The 16,888-nt window shown below is 42.7% G+C and overlaps 1 protein-coding gene, 1 long non-coding RNA gene and 1 pseudogene across 3 annotated transcripts; 2 read left to right on the plus strand and 1 right to left on the minus strand.

Moving 5' to 3' along the window:
* Positions 1–3,072: 3,072 nt before the first annotated feature.
* LOC147963869 (protein FAR1-RELATED SEQUENCE 5-like) lies at positions 3,073–5,200 on the plus strand (annotated as a pseudogene).
* A 397-nt stretch (positions 5,201–5,597) lies between these two features.
* On the minus strand, positions 5,598–6,595 carry LOC125516158 (uncharacterized). Of its 2 annotated transcripts, none has more exons than XR_007287253.1 (2): positions 6,333–6,595; positions 5,598–6,041 (listed from the first exon to the last, which is right to left on the minus strand). It is a non-coding gene; the product is annotated as an uncharacterized LOC125516158 (long non-coding RNA). The 2 variants fall into 2 exon arrangements; XR_007287254.1 differs by having other exon boundaries at positions 6,283–6,595.
* Positions 6,596–15,733: 9,138 nt separating this feature from the next.
* On the plus strand, positions 15,734–16,557 carry LOC147963870 (uncharacterized). The gene is made up of 3 exons (XM_087527935.1): positions 15,734–15,761; positions 16,021–16,199; positions 16,282–16,557. Exons 1-3 carry the CDS (start codon positions 15,734–15,736, stop codon positions 16,555–16,557), a joined length of 483 nt encoding a protein of 160 aa, XP_087384061.1.
* Positions 16,558–16,888: the final 331 nt, after the last annotated feature.

Genomic DNA, 16,888 nt, shown 5'->3' on the forward strand with positions numbered 1-16,888 from the left:
AAGGATACCAAGTTCATATGGACTGAGGAATGTGAGGCCAGTTTCCAGTAGTTGAAGAAACGTTTGGTTACATCATCTGTGTTGATTTTGCCAGATCAGACCAAGGATTATGAGGTGTATTGTGACGCTTCACGTCGAGGACTTGGAGCAGTGCTTATGCATGAAGGAAGAGTTGTTTCATATGCGTCACGACATCTCAAGCCTCATGAGTTAAATTGTGCCACCCATGATTTGGAATTAGCAGCCGTAGTGCATGCGTTGAAGACTTGGAGACATTTTCTCATTGGAAACCATTGTGAGGTGTACACGGATAACAAGAGTTTGAAGTATATTTTCACACAGAAGGAGTTGAACCTCAGACAAAGGAGATGGTTGGAGCTCACCAAGGATTATGATATGAGATTGCATTATCACCCCGGAAAGGCTAACGTAGTAGCTGGCGCGTTGAGCCGTAAAAGCCATGTCAACACCTTAATGACGGGAGATTTACCAAGAGAGTTAGCCGAGAATCTTTGTGAGCTATGTTTGGAGATAGTTCCGAGAGGCTATGTGGCAGCATTGGAGATTCAGTCTACTTTGATGGATAAGATCAGAGAAGCTCAAAAGACTGACAAGGAGATTGCTTCTATTAAGGAGAAAATAAGCAAAGGAAAAGCTAAAGGATTTCGTGAGGATGAGCACGATACCTTATGGTTTGAAGACCGAGTTTATGTGCCTAATGATTCGGAGATCAGGAAGTTAATTGTGCAAGAGGCCCATGATTCATCATATTTGATTCACCCAGGAAATACCAAGATGTATCTGGATTTGAAGGATATTTTCTGGTGGACCAGAATGAAGAATGATGTTGCGGAGTATGTAGCAGTTTGTGATGTATGTGAGAGAGTAAAGGCAGAGCATCAGAAGCCAGCAGGATTGCTACAGCCATTGCCGATACCCGAATGGAAGTGGGATAAGCTAGGAATGGATTTTATTACAGGATTTCACAGAACTCGTTCAGGCTATGACTCGATTTGGGTTGTAGTCGATCGTTTGACAAAGTTAGCTCATTTCATTCCAGTGAAGACTACGTACACTAGTGCCAAGCTGGCAAAGATATACATGATCAGGATCGTATGTCTGCATAGAGTTCCAAGGAGCATTGTATCAGATAGAGGAACCCAGTTTACCTCAAAGTTCTGGAATCAGTTGCATGAAACTTTGGGTACCAGGTTGGAGTTTAGTACAGCTTTCCATCCGCAGACAGATGGACAGACCAAGAGAGTCAATCAGATTTTGGAGGATATGCTGAGAGCTTGTGCGCTAGATTACGGATCTAGTTGGGACGAGAATTTGCCATACGCAGAGTTCTCTTACAACAACATTTATCAATCCAGTTTGAAGATGGCCCCTTTCGAAGCCTTGTACGGAAGGAGGTGCATGACCCCATTATCGTGGGATGAGGTTGGAGACCACCAGTTGTTTGGACCGGATCTGATTAAGGAGTCTGAACAGAAAGTGAAATTGATTCGTGATAGACTCAAGGTAGCCCAATCCAGGCAGAAGAGCTACGCAGATTCTAAACGCAAGGAGACAGTTTACGAAGTCGGAGACCGAGTTTATCTTCGAGTATCTCCACTTCGAGGAGTTAAGCGTTATGGAGTTAAGGGAAAGTTAGCGCCACGTTTTGTAGGACCATACAAAGTCTTGGAGCGTATGGAAGTAGCCTACAAGTTGGAGTTGCCCGAAGGATTGTCAGGAGTTCACGACGTGTTCCACGTTTCTCAGTTGAAGAAGTGCCATGCGGAGATGGCTGATATACCGCTGAGAGATACAATGCCACTAGAAGCGATTCAATTGGACAGTGATTTGACCTATGAGGAGAAACCAGTCAAGATTCTTGAATATGCTAGCCGAGTCACCCGCAACAAGGTTATAAAGTTTTGTAAAGTTCAGTGGAGCCACCACACGGAGGATGAAGCCACCTGGGAACGAGAGGAAGATCTGTTGAAGGACCACCCTCACCTATTTTCTAGCCAACCCGAATCTCGAGGGCGAGATTCATCTTAAGGGGGGTAGGTTTATAACATCCCAAATTTTCAATTTGGAATGTTATACAATAAATAATCATTGCATATCATATTTTATTTGCATTTGGTTAATCCTAGAAAATTCTACGCAACTTAAGGACCCTCGGAGAGAGTTGGAGATTTCGTTATTTTTATATTTGAGTTTTCTCAAATTTTGAAAATATGATCATTTGATTTTATTTATTTTATCTTCGTTATTTCTATTATCAAAATATGAGAGAGGGAATAAAATGACTTTCCCAAAAGGGAACGTATCCTGTGAAAATGAACTGGTGGTGAAAATCTGAAAAGTTTGCCCGTGGTGCGTTGGATCCATATAATCAACGCATCTAGTGAGAGGTGGGAGGGCTCAGAAGATAACTAATAACACTTTCACACATAACCCCCTACACGTATGAACCAAGACTCAAGTCCTCCATGCCTAGACTTCTGGTCGTCACGCCAAACACATAATGGAGATCCATCCATGCAAAGCGCCGCCATCGACCCTCCTCCTAGACTCCCATGTATGTGTGACGGTGCGGCGCTCATCACCGCCCGTACCTAGCGGCGGCGACATCCCTTCTATGAGTATGGATGCAGCAACTTCCGATAAAGCACCAAATCAATATCCCCGTACCCTTGCAGAGGTATGTGGTACATGTCCCTGATTAATTCTGTTAGTCCTTGGAGAAAACGTGATCAAGATGATGTTTTGATACGTATCCGTACCCGCTGTTGTTGAACTACAGATGGAACCTAGGCTCGGTTGTGAATTTTCATTGCAAACCGATGGTGCCAATAATAGACAACCAGAAATCAATCTCCCTCCAGTCGTCCAGGATAGCTTCAGCACACCCAAGAAAGGAGCTAGCAGCGGGCCTTTTTGTGTGAGCATCTATTTTATCCTCAGTTTTTGTAATATTCCTCTAACGGATATTAATTTCTGATGCACTCCGTCCTATAATTTTAGGGTTCATCATGTACACCGGAATGTGATGAAAATCTAAAGCCGGCTGTAGGCATGACATTCAAGAACATGGAAGCCGTCGAAGAGTTCTACAAGGCTTATGCACACAACGTTGGCTTTTCAGTTCGAATCGGTCAGAAGAGGACTGTAGATAATTTGGTGGTCTGGAGACGATTTTTGTGTGCCAAAGCAGGTTTCAGATCCAAGGCAGAGGAAGAAAAGAAGGTTGTGACCGAAAATAAGCCAAGTAAGCAGAAGAAGACAAAGATTACTAGATGTGGTTGCGAAGCCATGATAACTGTCAAGCTTATGCAGGGTGGCATATACTCAATAGTATATTTTCATGAAGAACACACACATGAATTTGTCACACCTAGCAAACAACATTTAATCAAGTCAAATAGACAAGTTCGTCAGAGGGCCAAGACCACTCTGTTCACATGCCATGCAGCTAGCATTGGCACATCTGGTGCCTTCTGATTGCTTCGTATTGGCGAGGGCGGATTTGAGTTTGTGGGTTGCACAAAAAGAGACTTGCAAAATTATCATCGTAATTTGAGAAGTCCGATGAAGGATTCAGATGCTTAGATGTTCATTGATAATCTCAAGAAAAGGAAGCAAATCAACCCAACATTTTATTTTGATTACATTCTTGATGACAAAAATCGTCTAACTCATGTGTTCTGGGCAGATGCTACTTGTAGAAAGAACTATGCTATAGCAGGAGACATGGTGTCTTTTGACTCTACATATAGAACCAACTAGTATAATATGATATTTTGCCCTTTCACAGGGATAAACCACCATACGGGGTCTGTGTTCTATGATGCTGCCTTGATCGTCAATGAGAAGATACCATCATACAAATGGGTGTTCCAAACGTTCTTGAAAGCAATGGATGGAGTAGCACCCAGACTTATAGTAACTGATGAAGATGCTAGCATGAAGGCCGCCATCGAAGAGGTTTTGCCGACAACCATCCATTGGTTATGCATGTGGCACATAATGAAAAAACTTCCAGAAAAGGTCGGTCCTTCTTTGAGAGAAGATGAAGATTTCTATAAGGTCGTGAATGCGTGTGTATGGGGCTCTGAAAATCCAACTGAATTTGAGGCAAATTGGTCTTCTATGATTTCTAAATTTGCTTTGGAGAACAATGAGTGGTTTTCTCATAGATATGAAATCCGTGAGTCATGGATACCGGCGTACTTCAGGGGTGTATTCATGGCTGAGATTTTGGGAACCACTTCACGATCAGAGAGTGCTAACTCATTTTTCAACCATTTTATTGGTTACAAGCATGCTTTGGTGGAGTTTTGGATTAGGATTGGTACAGCCATAGAAGAACAATGTCAGAATGAACTTAAGGCTGACCATGAATGTTTTGATTCGATGCCTGAATTGGTAACATCATGGGGCATTGAGAAGCATGCAAGTCTATACTTCACCCATGAAGTCTTCCGAGCTTTTCAAAAGGAGGTACTTGCAGCTAGAGATCATTGCTTGATTGAAAGCATCTCACAGGATGGTGATGTCAAAACCACGGTTATAGGTGGTAATTATGGCAAGACTAGAGAAGTACAATTCAACACATCATCCACAAGTGCTCACTGCTCCTGCATGTTGTTTGAGACACGTGGAATTCCATGTTGACATATCATCTTGGTTTTGAGAGGTGCCAAGCTGAATGAGCTCCCTAGCCATTTTATTTTGGATAGATGGAAAAAAAATAGTTAACATGAGGGCTTTATATGATAGCAGTGGCATCTTGCTTGACGAGAACGCGAGCAGTTCTTCAGACTTGGCAAAGCGCAAAATGGTTTCTGAGATACACGACACATTAGACGACACGATCAGGTTGGTTGAACATTCTCCTGAAGAATTGGAAGCATTGAGAAATGTTCTCCGTGACTTCAAAAGAGATTTGTCACAAAGAGTTGATGTCAATCATCCTAGCAGACAAGAAGAATTTGAGGCGCATATTGGTTGTAGTATGCCTACTCAAATTGACATTCATCCACCAACTGACGTTCGTACGAAGGGGAGATGCAAAAGAATTAGGGGTCACTCAGATAAGGGGGCACAACAAAATAAGGATGTTGGGAGCCAGAAGAAGAAGCCTCGCATGTGCGGGAAGTGTAAGGAGGTCGGTTTCCATGACAAACGCACGTGTCCCAACTAAATATGTCAACCTGCGGTTTCTTTTGCTTGGTTCTGCACAACCTGATGATTTTCTTTTCATGGAATACAAGATTTTCTTTTAAAAATTTCTTTTTATTTTCTCAAATTGAAATCCAGTAAGATGTACTGGTTCTGTACCATGAATTATGTGTTCTTCTTCCTCTTTTCGTTGATCAAGTGACTGCAGAAGTACTCCAGAAAGAAGTAACTCCAGTTCTATTTGGTGTTTATGCAACATGTTAGAATTAAAATTTCCATCATTCTGTCCCAACATTAACTAGGTAAGGACGGCCAGTTCCCAGTTTTTGCAACATAGCTAGTTTCCTGGTATTATCATCACAGATTCACAATTACAAACCATTTACTATGGAAACAGAGTTGATATGAGGAAAGGGCACTGGTCATTGTTGTGGATATCTTCCCAGATAAAATTTCTTACATTTCTCAGTATAATTCTGAAAAATGTGCACTGTATAACATCAATCGTTCCAATGACAATCTAAAGTCTAACTGAACATCCATGCCACCCGATGTATTCATGTATGCCACCTACACAACAGACTGGAACATGCAAGCGAGAAATGTGTCGAGGCTAAAAGGCAACGACAAATCTAATGATCAAACATGGTTTGGAGCAATCGCTGTGGCAGTTGCCTACAACCTTTAAAGGTCTGTTTTTGTCATTCTGGCTTGGTGATTGCAAGGTTTAACTTGTCCGTAACACCTGAACTTTCCCCAAGGCCTTATGCCCATCATCAACAGCGAGCTTCGTTTGGATGTTCCAGCACCACGTTGGACTATGTAACTTCAAATCATCGGGCTGATGGAAACAATTATAAGACCTGCAGGAAATTATGAATGCATTAGCATCAAGGTGAGTGTTAAGAGGACAAAAGAACCAACAGAAGCACAGTAAATCACATTGCACAGAACTGCTTTCCGATGGGGCGATGGTTATTATTGATAAAGGAAATCATCCATATAAACAAGCAATATTCAGCCATATATTTAGTCTTTTTCAGTAAATTTAGACTCAACATAACAAAAATTTCACAATTATGTCAAGTACAAAGCCAACTGTACCAAGCACAAATGCGCACAACATTGGGCAGAGTTGCTACAGCTGCACATACGGGATGCATCTTCTCTGCATCAGGCCCCCGGTTGGGCATCCGCGTCCACCTTCTCAAAGGGAGCATCAGGGAGCATTATGGCTGGTTGCGCGAGACGAAGACGGCCTTGCCTCCGCATCCGGCACCGGATCGGGGCATCGAGCATCCTCGTCCAATGTCGCCGCCTGGAAAGGAAGTGGCAGAGCACTACTGCGGCTGCCCGTAAGGTGGAAAGGAATGCTTGGCCGCGCGTGAAATGCTGGCCACAGGAGCGGGGTGAGCCAGCGCCGGCGGAGGATACGAACGAACGAACGGGGGAAGGCTTTGAGGAATTTTAGTCAGACTTTTTGGATAAATGGGGGGTTATGTGTGAAAGTGTTATTAGTTATCTTCTGAGCCCTCCCACCTCTCACTAGATGCGTTGATTATGGATCCAACGCACCACGGGCAAACTTTTCAGATTTTCACCACCAGTTCATTTTCACAGGATACGTTCCCTTCCCAAAATAAAGAAATATTGAGGATTTAATAAAAAAATCAAATAAGATTTTATTTTGGTTCTATTTGCTATTTTATTTGAATTTAGGAAAAATGCGCATTTTTCAAAATTACATTTAGGCCCCAAATAAATGTTCATCCTGTGCCGCTTGATTTTAGAAGCCGGGAAAAATTTATTTTGGGATTTTTGGAGCCCGTTTAGTATTACTTTTGTTTTTTTCTGAGCGTAATTATTTTTAAAAAAAAGTCCGAACGGACTTTGGGCCGTAACCGGCCGGGACTCCGCCTGGCCGGGGCTTTATATAGCCGCCGCCCCAGCCCCAGCCCAGCCGTGCCGTCCTGCCCGCAAACCCTAGCCGTCGCTGCCGCCTGCCGCCGGAGTTCGCCGCCGACGAGGTCGAGCCGCCCTAGTTTGTTTAAAAAACCGTTAGGTTTTCACTGGTTTTTTTTTCGGTTTTTGTAGATTCGTTTTTTAGATAGATCAGTTTTTTTCTCGGTTTAGTTAATTAGCGAGCGTTCGCTCGTTCATTCGTTTTAAAGAACGCGTTCACCGTTTAGAATCAGATAACGAACGTTCGTTCGTTAATCTGTTCGTCATTTTTCGTTTTCCCGAATTAAATCCGCGATTTTTCTGATCGCGATTTCTGATCCGATCTTCGTTCTAGTATAACTTTTCTCTCGTTTATCGGAATCAGGCGATTCAAGCGCCTGGGGTTTTGTCTCGAAACCCTCTTTCCGTTTAACCAACTCAAACAAGTTTTTGCCTCTGTAAAAATTGCCCTAGATCCAGAATAGTAAAGGAAGCCTGTTTCTTTTGCCGTTTGTCTTTCGTTGCTTCGTTCGATTTGCTTCTTTTTGTCAACCGGAGTTCTTAAGTTGAACTTTCTGGTTAGATCTCTTATTTGACTTTTACCTGTGCATTAGTTGAGTACTTATTATACGCTTGTTTGTTTGCGATAGAGTACCCGGAGTGCGCCGCTTGCTACTTCGAATCGCTAGGTTTCACTGATCATCAGCAAGGCAAGTAACACTTTGATCATATTTCCTATTACCCAGTTTTTATTGCATTAGATGGACCCTCACACATTGCATGATTAGGATCTAGTTAAATTGTGTTTTTGGGAAGTAGATGATGTAGTACCCATTACCTGGCTTATTATCAAACCTTTGGGAGCTACTTCTACATTTGCTTATTATGCCATGCTATGCTAGTAGACGTGGATTGGGTGAGTGTATCCATGACAGATGTGAGATTGTTAAATTAATGGTTTATCTAAGGTGGCAACTTAAATACACATCTGGGTGGATTGAGGCACCTGGGTATTCTAGCGATTGCCTGTTTTCTTTTGGACCGCCACCCAGACTCAAAGGGATCATGAGATTATTCATACTCGAAACTTCCGTGTGCAGCCACAAGCTACTATGGGCTCTAGCATAGTTTATTAAGTTGTGCGAACTCTTACAGTGGTAGACTAGCAGATGTAGGGGAAAGTAGGTGTAACGGTCTACCCGATCGTAAGGTGCTAGCGCTTCTGAAAGACTATGTCTCGGTCATCCGTTTCTCAAACGCCATGTAGTGCAAGAATCCCAACGGAGGAGATCGAGTCTTGTGGGGAAAAGTGCGCAAACATCTGCAAAGTGTATAAACTAATCATGGTTAGTCGTGTCCCCGGTTATGGACATCTTGAGTATCTAGTACTTGGATTATCATGTGAATCTCATCATGTTACTCTTAAATTAATATTGTTAGTTTTTTAAGGTTAATGCTTAATTAGGATTGAGAGGGTGTCTACACTCTCAATGTTTAACAACCACCATGATAGTTAAATAAAATTTATTCCTTTGCAGTAGGGAAAAATTGTCTTTACGCAAAACTGTAACCATAGAGCTTTCCACCAGCCAAATATGCATGTAGTATAGTCTTATTCCTTCATTACTCTCTATGTGTTACATTGCCAGCATATTCCATGCGCTGACCCGTTTCGGGCTGCAACGTTCATGTTGCAGACTTTTCAGACGATGAGTAAGGTGCTTTTAGGTCGTGGTTCTATACTCAGTGATGCCGTTGGAGTTGATGGACTCACTTATCTTCCAAGCCTTCCGCTGTTATCGTTATTAGATGGTCTTAAGACATATTTATTGTAATAAGTTCTCTTTTGAGACACTCGATGTAATAAGTGTGTGATTGCTACTCTTTTATAAATCCTTCAAGTACTGTGTGGTGTCAGCATTACTAATCTAGGGATGACACCTAAGCACAGAGATTGGACCGTTTGAGGTCTAGTCGCTACAAGATGGTATCAGAGCACACGCTGACTGTAGGACACGACCATTAAGCTAAAGCCCTAGATCACTACTCACTCTCTTCTCATTCTGACCTCTCATCTTTTCTACTCTTTTAGGATGGCTAATGCAAGGAACAAGTTCACGCAACCGGATGAAGATACACCCTTTGGACGTCACTTGATGGAAGTCACTAGATATCTGAACATAGGAGTACCAAGCTTCACCGGGACTTACAACGCCACTTTACCTGAAGAAGAGCGTTGGATGATTCAAGTTCAAGTTCCTGGAAGGACGTTCATGCCAGTCACTGAGCCCATAGAATTTTCCTTTGATGCACCAACCTGGAGTCTAGGAAAGAGCATGGCCACTCACATCGCCATGGGACGCATTGGAGAAGTTTACCGCAATGATCTCAAGGATACTATCTACCAGATTTGTGGGCGCCGGGATGAGCACTGGGAGATGATCAGCACTAGGAAGGATAGATCAATTGCAGCTTTTATCCAGGAGTTAAACCAGCACATTCGACGTCAGGAGAACCAGATGTGCGCCGACATGATAGATCTGAAGAAGGCGAGGACAAGAATCAAGGAAGTGGAGGAAGAACTCAAGGCTACACGTGAAGATTATGAAGAGGAAATCGAAGTATTAGTGGATAAGAATGACGATTTGATCAAGAAGATTGGAATATTTAAGGGAGGCCCTACACCAGTAGAAGAAGACGAAGAACCCAAGGAGATTCGCCCGAAAGACTACATCATCATCGACGACACCGACTCAGATCCAGATGATAGCAATGATGACTATGTTGATGAAGCTGGAGCAGATATCATGGAGTCTGCAACCGAAGAATATTTCTAGTAGACCACCCCATCAGTAGTAGTAGTCCACCATGTAAATATAGTAGTCCGAGCACTTTTATGATAGTTAGATCGATTGTATGCCCTTGTTTGATTTTGCCTCATGTGCATATGGGTAGTGTTTTCTCTCTAGACCCCTCTCTATTCTTAAATCTCATCTTTTCTAAACCCTCAGATGCCTCCGAGACGTGACCCCGGATTTACCTTCCCACCGGAGCTCACCCAGTTGATCCAGCAGCAGAACACATTGATGCAGTTGCTAGTCCAGAATCAGAATCAGGGGAACAACAACAACAACCCACCACCACCACCTGTTGATCACTTAGCCTATTTTCTTAGGCTGAATCCGCCAGTGTTTCCAGTAGCACCGATCCGATAGTAGCAGATGATTTGCTCCGCAAGACAGCAAGGGAGTTGACCACAACAGGATGCACAGATGCGGAAAAGGTGAAGTTTGCCGCACATTAGCTTGAAGGACCCGCAGCATCATGGTGGGAGAATTTCACCGCCACTTTCCCTATCGACACTGTCACATGGGACCAGTTCCAGCAGGCCTTCCATACTGGCCATGTTTCAGCAGGAGCTATGGCCATGAAGAAGCATGAGTTTCGCAACTTGCGCCAAGGAGGACGAACAGTTGGCCAGTATGTGGAGGACTTAAGTAAGCTAGCACGTTATGCTCCAGATGACGTTGCTACGGATGCAGCTAAGCAGGAGAAGTTTCTAGAAGGACTGAATGATGAGTTGAGCATGCAGTTGATGGTAGCAACCTTCAAAAACTACCAGGAGTTGGTAGATCGTGCTCTTATGATTGAAGGGAAGTAGAAACACATTGAGAATCGCAAGAGGAAGTATGGACAATGGAAGTACCATTCTGGAGCTCAGTAGAAGCCATGTTTTACCCCTAGACCGGGAGGACATTTCCAGTATACCCATGGAGGAGGTAGCTCGCACAATCATAATGGCACCAAGAATGGTAATGGGAATGGAGGAAGCAACGGCCAGAACCGCACCAACCCATCAACCCCAGCCAAGAGAGACTTGAGCCAAGTCACTTGTTTCAAGTGCCAGAAGACCGGACATTATGCCAATGAATGTCCTGAATCCCAGAATGGAAATGGCAATGGAAGCTCTGGGAAGAAGCCAAACCCTTTCAATAGGGGACAGGTGAACCACGTTAACGTGGAGGAGGTTGAAGAGCAGCCGGATGCAGTAATCGGTAAGTTTTTGGTTAAGTCATTTACTCCACTCGTTCTTTTTGACACTGGTGCATCGCATTCATACATATCAAGGGAATTTGCGGATAAGTATAACTTACCCACCAAAGTTCTTAGAACACCCATGTTAGTAAGCTCACCAGGAGCGGAGTATATGGCTAGTAAGGGATGTTTTCAAGTGCCATTGAGTATAGGTAGGCATGTGTTTCCCTCGGATTTGATCATATTGGAATCACAAGGTTTGGATGTAATTCTGGGTATGGATTGGCTGACGATGTATGGAGGAAACATCGATTGCGCCAGTAAGTCAATGCTACTTACCAACCCAGAAGGAAGAAGGATCAAGTATGTATCCCGGCATGTGCCGAGGAGGACTCAAGTGAATTCGTTAACAGGAGTTGTGCAGGAGGAAGTACCAGTAGTGAAGGATTTCCCAGATGTATTTCCAGAAGAGTTGCCAGGCATGCCACCGGAAAGAGATATTGAGTTTTTGATTGAGATTTTGCCAGGCACAGGGCCAATATCTAAGAGACCATATAGGATGCCCGCAAAGGATTTGGTGGAGATTAAGAAGCAGATTAAGGAGTTACTGGATAAAGGTTATATTCGCCCAAGTTCTTCGCCTTGGGGATCGCCAGTACTTCTAGTGGAGAAGAAGGATGGATCGTTAAGGATGGTTGTTGATTATCGAGGATTGAATGACGTAACCATCAAGAACAAGTACTGGCCACTACCGGTGATCAATGATCTGTTTGATCGATTGCAAGGAGCTAAGGTATTTTCCAAGATCGATCTGTGATCAGGGTACCATCAGTTGAAGATTCGAGAACAGGATATACCTAAGACGGCTTTTACCACCAGGTATGGGCTGTACGAGTATACCGTTATGTCATTTGGTCTGACTAACGCCCTGCATATTTTATGAACATGATGAACAAAGTGTTTATGGAGTTTTTGGATAAGTTCGTTGTAGTGTTCATCGATGATATCCTGGTTTACTCGAAGAATGAAGAGGAGCATAAGGAGCATTTGCGTTTGGTACTTGGTAAGCTCAGAGAACATCAGTTATATGCCAAGTTTAGCAAATGTGAGTTTTGGTTGAAGGAAGTTGGATTCCTCGGACACGTTATATCCGGAGAAGGTATAGCAGTAGATCCCACCAAGGTTGACACTGTGAGAAATTGGGAAGCACCAACAACAGTTGGAGAGATCCGGAGTTTTCTTGGACTCGTAGGATACTACCGGAGATTTATTGAAAATTTCTCGAAGATTGTGAAGCCTATGACGGAGTTGTTGAAGAAGGATACCAAGTTCATATGGACTGAGGAATGTGAGGCCAGTTTCCAGTAGTTGAAGAAACGTTTGGTTACATCACCTGTGTTGATTTTGCCATATCAGACCAAGGATTATGAGGTGTATTGTGAGATTAGGATCTAGTTAAATTGTGTTTTTGGGAAGTAGATGATGTAGTACCCATTACCTGGCTTATTATCAAACCTTTGGGAGCTACTTCTACATTTGCTTATTATGCCATGCTATGCTAGTAGACGTGGATTGGGTGAGTGTATCCATGACAGATGTGAGATTGTTAAATTAATGGTTTATCTAAGGTGGCAACTTAAATACACATCTGGGTGGATTGAGGCACCTGGGTATTCCAGCGATTGCCTGTTTTCTTTTGGACCGCCACCCAGACTCAAAGGGATCATGAGATTATTCATACTCGAAACTTCCGTGTGCAGCCACAAGCTACTATGGGCTCTAGCATAGTTTATTAAGTTGTGCGAACTCTTACAGTGGTAGACTAGCAGATGTAGGGGAAAGTAGGTGTAACGGTCTACCCGATCGTAAGGTGCTAGCGCTTCTGAAAGACTATGTCTCGGTCATCCGTTTCTCAAATGCCATGTAGTGCAAGAATCCCAACGGAGGAGATCGAGTCTTGTGGGGAAAAGTGCGCAAACATCTGCAAAGTGTATAAACTAATCATGGTTAGTCGTGTCCCCGGTTATGGACATCTTGAGTATCTAGTACTTGGATTATCATGTGAATCTCATCATGTTACTCTTAAATTAATATTGTTAGTTTTTTAATGTTGATGCTTAATTAGGATTGAGAGGGTGTCTACACTCTCAATGTTTAACAACCACCATGATAGTTAAATAAAATTTATTCCTTTGCAGTAGGGAAAAATTGGCTTTACGCAAAACTGTAACCATAGAGCTTTCCACCAGCCAAATATGCATGTAGTATAGTCTTATTCCTTCATTACTCTCTATGTGTTACATTGCCAGCATATTCCATGCGCTGACCCGTTTCGGGCTGCAACGTTCATGTTGCATACTTTTCAGACGACGAGTAATGTGCTTTTAGGTCGTGGTTCTATACTCAATGATGCCGTTGGAGTTGATGGACTCACTTACCTTCCAAGCCTTCCGCTGTTATCATTATTAGATGGTCTTAAGCCATATTTATTGTAATAAGTTCTCTTTTGAGACACTCGATGTAATAAGTGTGTGATTGCTACTCTCTTATAAATCTTTCAAGTACTGTGTGGTGTTAGCATTACTGATCCAGGGATGACACCTGAGCACAGAGATTGGACCGTCTGAGGTCTGGTCGCTACATCCCCGGCCTGATTGCTTAAATGGCGCCTGGGAAACATCCTCATGCCTCCAAATTCCCCCCGCCGGGAGCTGATGGCGGTCCATGGCGCGATGGCCACTATGCATGTTTACCCGAAGGAACACCTCGCCTCCGCCGCCGCCGCCGCTGACATGGTGCAGGCTCTGGCCCAAATGAAGTCCCCCAGCGACTACCCCTAGGACTTAACAGGTAAGATCTAACCAGCTAAATCTTACCAATACCACTTGCAACGGCTATGATTTGTACGGTTGATGTATTAAGCATGTTCGTGCCTTGTTTATTTCACTACTACACACTGTGTGATGTTCAAATATTATCGTGTCCAGCTCAATTTCACCAATACCAGCAACAAACTTACAATACATGACTCAGGATATCACTAGAGATGTTGCCCATTTGCTATTTTTAGTGGATGCTAACCCTGTTGCACATAACATGCCTGTCCATGTACTTACGCAGGGTCATAACAGTCGATGCTTTTGTGTGCCGTCTAGGTGAGTTGCATCCCATGTCTTGAAGTATTTCACATAATTTGTGCAATTGCAATTTAACTTCTACCCATTTACTGGTTGCCTGTAGGTACACATGTCAGTGGCACTGACCCACGCTTTGACCCGGAGGAACAGCTCGCCGCCGCCGTCGCTAACTTTGGGCGAGCTCTGGCCAAGATGAGTGCCCCAGCAACTAGCTATCAGGACTTACCAAGTACGTACTCACTAGTTCAATCTTACCAATACCGGTTGCAATTAATGGCTATGTTCTGTACAGTTGATGTATTATGCATGTTCTAGTAAACATGCCTAACACGTTTTGCTACTTTCCCTACCTTTGTATAGACATTTGGGCCATTCTCTGCTCTGGTAGCACCTGCCTTGTGATGTTTAACTATGCCAATTGCATTTTTATCAGTACTAGTTTCAATGTCTATTGATCCTGTTGCAATTAACAGTTGAATCCATTTTTAAACAGTTGCATTTCAATGGCTACAAACTTACAAAACATGACTTAGGATGTTGTTAAGCCTGTGGCAATTAACAATTGTATCCATTTTTAATCTGTCCTTTTGCTACCATGCTACTCTCCGCAATGAAGATATACTAGAGATGCTGCCCCATTTGCTTTTTTTGGTGGATGCTAACCCTGTTGTACTTAACATGCTTGTCCATGTACTTACGCAAGGTCATAACAGCCGATGTTGTTGTTTGCCATCAAGGTTAGCTGCATCCCATGTCTTACAGTATTTCACATCATTTGTACAATTGCAGTTTAATTTCTACCATTTACTGGTTGCCTGTAGGTACACATGTCAGTCGCACTAATCCACGCTTCGACCCGGAAGAACAGCTCGCCTCCGCCGCCGCGGACTTTGGGCGGGCTCTGGCCAAGATGAAGTGCCCCAACAACTACCTCTTAGGACTTACCAAGTATCTACCCACCAGTTCAATCTTACCAATACTAGTTGCAATTAATGGCTATGTTTTGTACTATCGATGTATTAAGCATGTTGTAGTAAACATGCCTAACACGTTTGAACTATTTTCCCAACCTTTTTGTAGACAACTGGGCTATTATCTGCTCTGGTAGCACCTGCCCTGTGATGTTTAACTATGCCAATTGCATTTTGGTCAGTACCGGTTTCAATGACCATTAAGCCTGTTGCAATTAACAGTTGTATCCATTTTTAGAGATTTGTATTTCAATGGCTACAAACTTACAAAACATGAATTAGGATGTTGTTAAGCCTGTTGCAATTAACAGTTGTATCCATTTTTTAATCCGTCCCTTTGCTACCGTGCTACTCTTTCGAAATGAAGATATCAATATAGATCCTGCCGTTTTATTACCATTTGCTATTTTTGGTGGATGTTAACCTTGTTGTAGTTAACATTGGCTTTCCATGTACTTACACAGGGCTACAATGGGCGATACTGTTGTTTGCCGTCGAGGTTAGCTGCATCCCATGTCTTATACGCCATCTATTCCTAAATATAAGTATTTTTAGAGATTCCAATATAGACTACATAAGGAGCAAAATGACTGAATCTAGATTCTAATCTAAACTATATCTATAATTCTATATACATCCGTATGTAGTTCATATTGAAATCTCAACAAAAAAAGTTGTACTTAGGAACATAGGTAGTTGTGTTTTACATCATTTGTGCAATCTCAGTTTTGCTTCTAACATTGACTGGTTGCTTGTAGGTGCATATATGAGGGGTACTGATCCAGTCTTTCATCCCTTTTGCGTATGGGGCAATGAGATATTCATGAACAAGCGTCAAGTGAGGAAACTAAGAAAGATTGTTAGGCGAAAGAAACGGGTGATTGGAATTAAGATCTTTTTTTACACTTTTTTGAAGACATCAGTGAACTTTAGGATGGTAAGTAATGTGCTGCCTTTTCCCCCTGCCCACAACAAGTTTCTCTATTAGACCTCAGTATCTGATATTTTTCTCTTTTCAGTGGTTTCTGAAGCTATTTACAGATGATTACCTTGCAAACTACATGACCAGAGTGGAGGCAACTAAGGTTAAAGTATATAATTCATGCTACCATGATAATGCTCTAGAAGTCTTCCTGAAGGTGGTGAAGGATGGGCGGGCGATCGTCACAAGGGGTTGGAAAAAAGTGGTTCTTGCCTATGGCATCCAGGAAGGCAGATTATGGGCATTTCGCTTCTTCAACACTGTCGGCAGTCAAAATGATTTACACTTGTCGCTTCATCTTTACCGCCTTTAAATACCGCGGTCCATCATTGTTAATTGCTGCCTAATCCTACAATTATTGAACATATTGTACTGGCAATTTTATTTATGGATTCGTTGTTGAACCATTGTGCTGAGAATTTGAATTACACGTTTCGTATTTCAAAATTTTCAATTAGAATAATAAATACAGGCAAAAATAAAAATAGAACAGACGGTCACGGATGTTTGCAAACAGTTCTAGCAGTAAAAGCGCTTGCGATGGATAGCCCAATGCCACATAGTTTTCTACATCAAATCATGTGTGATGTAGTTAATGAAAGCAAACAGTTAACGAAGGCAGAGCGTCTGTGATAGTTACACCT

The sequence above is a fragment of the Triticum urartu genome, chromosome 6A (assembly GCF_056163025.1).
Source record: "Triticum urartu cultivar PI428250 chromosome 6A, HENAU_Tu73, whole genome shotgun sequence".
NCBI lineage: Eukaryota > Viridiplantae > Streptophyta > Magnoliopsida > Poales > Poaceae > Triticum > Triticum urartu.

Bases quoted from the DNA above. Each gene is read 5' to 3' on its own strand.
- LOC147963870 (XM_087527935.1), top strand. From the start codon at position 15,734: ATGGGCGATACTGTTGTTTGCCGTCGAG. The intron at 15,762-16,020 runs GTTAGCTGCATC...GGTTGCTTGTAG, and splicing joins TACTGTTGTTTGCCGTCGAG to GTGCATATATGAGGGGTACT. The intron at 16,200-16,281 runs GTAAGTAATGTG...TTCTCTTTTCAG, and splicing joins CATCAGTGAACTTTAGGATG to TGGTTTCTGAAGCTATTTAC.